The sequence below is a fragment of the Plasmodium fragile genome (genome assembly GCF_000956335.1).
Source record: "Plasmodium fragile strain nilgiri unplaced genomic scaffold supercont1.16, whole genome shotgun sequence".
Classification (NCBI taxonomy): Eukaryota; Apicomplexa; class Aconoidasida; order Haemosporida; family Plasmodiidae; genus Plasmodium; species Plasmodium fragile.
In genome coordinates, this window is record NW_012192596.1 from 147,890 (window position 1) to 150,927 (window position 3,038).

The window sequence follows — 3,038 nt, forward strand, 5'->3', positions numbered from 1 at the left end:
GCGCGTTGCTCAAAACTGCATGCATGGACACCCGCGCATGCGCGTCTATATGTGTGCTTTGTTCTGGGGGCATTTGTTCACACATTTGTGTACGTACAGTGGCTCATGGGTGGTAGACAAAGCGGCGAAGGGAATGCATATAAAGGGGGGGACGGGTGATTACATAACAGATGCGCACGAATATAGGAAAAAACGTTCGCAGGGAAAGTAAAATCACCGTTTCGACAGCAGTGGAGAAGCGACAATGGCGACATAAATATCCTCGGCCCCGTTTATACGCAATAAATAAGCCCCTTTCGTAAACGCGCACGTAAATATGTATATGTACACATGTGGACACAGTCACGCACTCGCGCACGGAAGTAGCACAGAAAGGGGGCATTCCTTACGCCCCCTCTCCCCCCTGTAACACAAGGCCAAAGCACACATTTGTGTACGTTATGCATTTCGCTTTATTACCTGCAGAAACAGCACCCCTCATTTGCTGACGCGCAACTTCTTAAATGTCTTGCAATGGTTTATTCCATATTCTGTAGAGAAGTACGTGCCTGTGGGGAGAGGGAGTAAAAAAATAAATAATAAAAAAAGGATTCATTCCAGGCACAATGGTTTTACCGGTTGTGCATGTGATACGTGTCTTTGTACGAATAGATACATATGCAAATTTTTAGGTGCACTAATATTGCATATGCTGGTACAAAGTGTGTTGGGTTTTAATTCCCAGTTTGTTAAGGGGCTAAACGGTGGCGCATAATTGTGCAATGTTCCACAACTCTCCATTCTGTTGATCAGTTGCAATGCTGGAGCACAACCCCTATTTTGCTTAATTTGGTATGCACATGTGATAAAGTGCCAATCGTATTTAACACTTTTTTTATTGGATTGTTCGAAAGAAATTTAGCAACCCATAAGGTTAAAATTGGCGATGTGTGACTATGCACATGACGGTGTGGCTGTCTATCGGTATGCCGACGTGAAGCACACCTCTGTCTGTGCGACCACGCCCACTCAGCGTTTCCACTCTGTCGCGTACTCTTTACGTACCTGTCTCCGCGTCAAACACGCAAGCCAAATCTGGTGACATGAGATGCTCGGAGGATGCATTACACGAATCAGTCATGAAAGTCTGATCAAGGGTGTCGATAAAGGTCCATTTGCATTTGTAGTAGGGATTTTCTTTTTTCTTGTCCTTTTCTTCCTTGGTTATCTTAAACTTGATAGGAATGTGTAAGAGAGAAATAGGCGCCTTGTCCTTATTCAAGCGAAGATCATAAGAATAGTCATATTTAATTAACTGATCTTGAACAATTAAATAAATTTCCAAGTCGGTAAGGTTAGGCTTCCTGGCTGTTATGAGAAAATCTTTCTTATAATCCATAGAGGTTGCTATAGGGCAAGTGCTGCGAAACTCAACATATATATGTACCTTTGGCGGTATAATAATTAAGGCAGCTGTGTTTTTCTTAAAACCACACAAATAACCTCTGAACACGTTAATATTTTTCGGCACTATCATAGTTCCCCATGAGAAAAAATGTATAAAGAAGTTATACTTCCCACTACTTATGGGCAGTTTCGGCAATTTCATGATGCTGGAATCTTGGTGTTGCTCATAGGCACCATACAGTAAAGCTAAGTTGTTAATAGGATGGCAACAACAGAACCCGTCAGAATAGTTAATACAACTTACTTTAAACGAATCTGTGTCGTTGACTTTGCTTATAACTAGACATTTTTCCGGGATAATTCTAATGAATACATTTCCTTGGTTTAGTATAAATACTGTGGGTCTCCATGTCTTGGCTAAAACTGGAAGTCGCTCTGAACTATTCCAAGTAATAATATTCTGTGTTATGGGCAACTTCATTAATATTTTTTGTTCCCCTTCGATACATACTATGATATCTCTGCATTTATATACCTTGATGTCATATTTTCCACTCAAGGATAGCTCCAACTCGGGTGGTGGATTTCTGTCTTCAAACGATTTCAGGATAACAATTCGATCATCATCAAACACCGTTTTTTTAAGGACCAACGGTTTTTCCAGTGCTGTCCAGGAGTTCCCATCGAAGAAGTACGTGGGGGAAAATATTTTCGCTCTTTTTTCGAGGTTGTACTTTTTTGGTTCTTCGTAGCTTTCGAAGCTGTACGCAGCTTGGAAGGGCTTGGTCAGGAGTGGATCGTACGTCCTATCCATCTTGGGCAGTTGCTCTGTTGTGGCGTTGTTGTTCTGTATTGTTGCTATTGCGCGTTGTTCTTATTCTGCCTTTTTCATATTATGCGGCATTGCTACTTTGCTATGTTACCGTCCTATGGCTATTCTGATTGCTCGGTTTGGAATTTTTTCCTCTTGTGTGTTGCGCTTTGCTTAAGCGATTCTCCGACGTGCAACTTGGAAAGGAAGTAACCGTTGGGCAATTTTAACGAAGGGGAGTGCGGAAAAAAAAAAAAAAAAAAATGCATATAGCCTTAATTACGTCAAGGTGAGTATTTACATGGGTAAGTATAAGGCGCATAAATTTTTCATTTTTTTGTTTATTTGAAACAATCTCAAGGCGCATGCGTTTCTTTTTTTTTTTTTTTTTTCCCTCTTTTTTTTCTTTTTTTTTTGTTTAACGTCTTCTTTTTATTATTTCCTCATAGTTTATTTTTTTACATGTCTTTTTCTTTATGACTTGTTCATAATTTTTTTTTCCTCCCCCCTTTTTCTTTTTTTTTTTGCACACTAACAGCTGTCCATTTAAAGCTAGCTACGTAGCAGATTAGCTACACACCCTGCATATTTCACCTGACTGTACATGCATTTTAGGGATTTAAAAAAAAAAGTTGATCTTTATAATTTTTTCTTATTTGCTGTTGTAGCAAACCCAAATGTGCGCCTTTCAAAATGTGCATTTCGTGATTTGATTATATGGCGCTCTCACCTTGGTTGCGTGTTGTGGGGTTCTTATGTTGTTTTTGTTTACCTGTGAACTTGTTTATATATTTAATTTGCCTTTTTTTTTTTTTTTTTTTTTTTTTTTTTTTTTTTTTTT

The 3,038-nt window shown here is 39.2% G+C and overlaps 1 protein-coding gene across 1 annotated transcript; it reads right to left on the bottom strand.

Annotated features, from left to right (window-relative positions):
- Nucleotides 1-477: 477 nt before the first annotated feature.
- Nucleotides 478-2,200, bottom strand: AK88_01786 (uncharacterized protein; the record flags this gene model as incomplete). The annotated part of the gene is made up of 2 exons (XM_012479421.1): nt 478-548; nt 1,045-2,200. 2 exons carry the CDS (start codon nt 2,198-2,200, stop codon nt 478-480), a joined length of 1,227 nt encoding a protein of 408 aa, XP_012334844.1.
- Between the last annotated feature and the right edge of the window lie 838 nt (nt 2,201-3,038).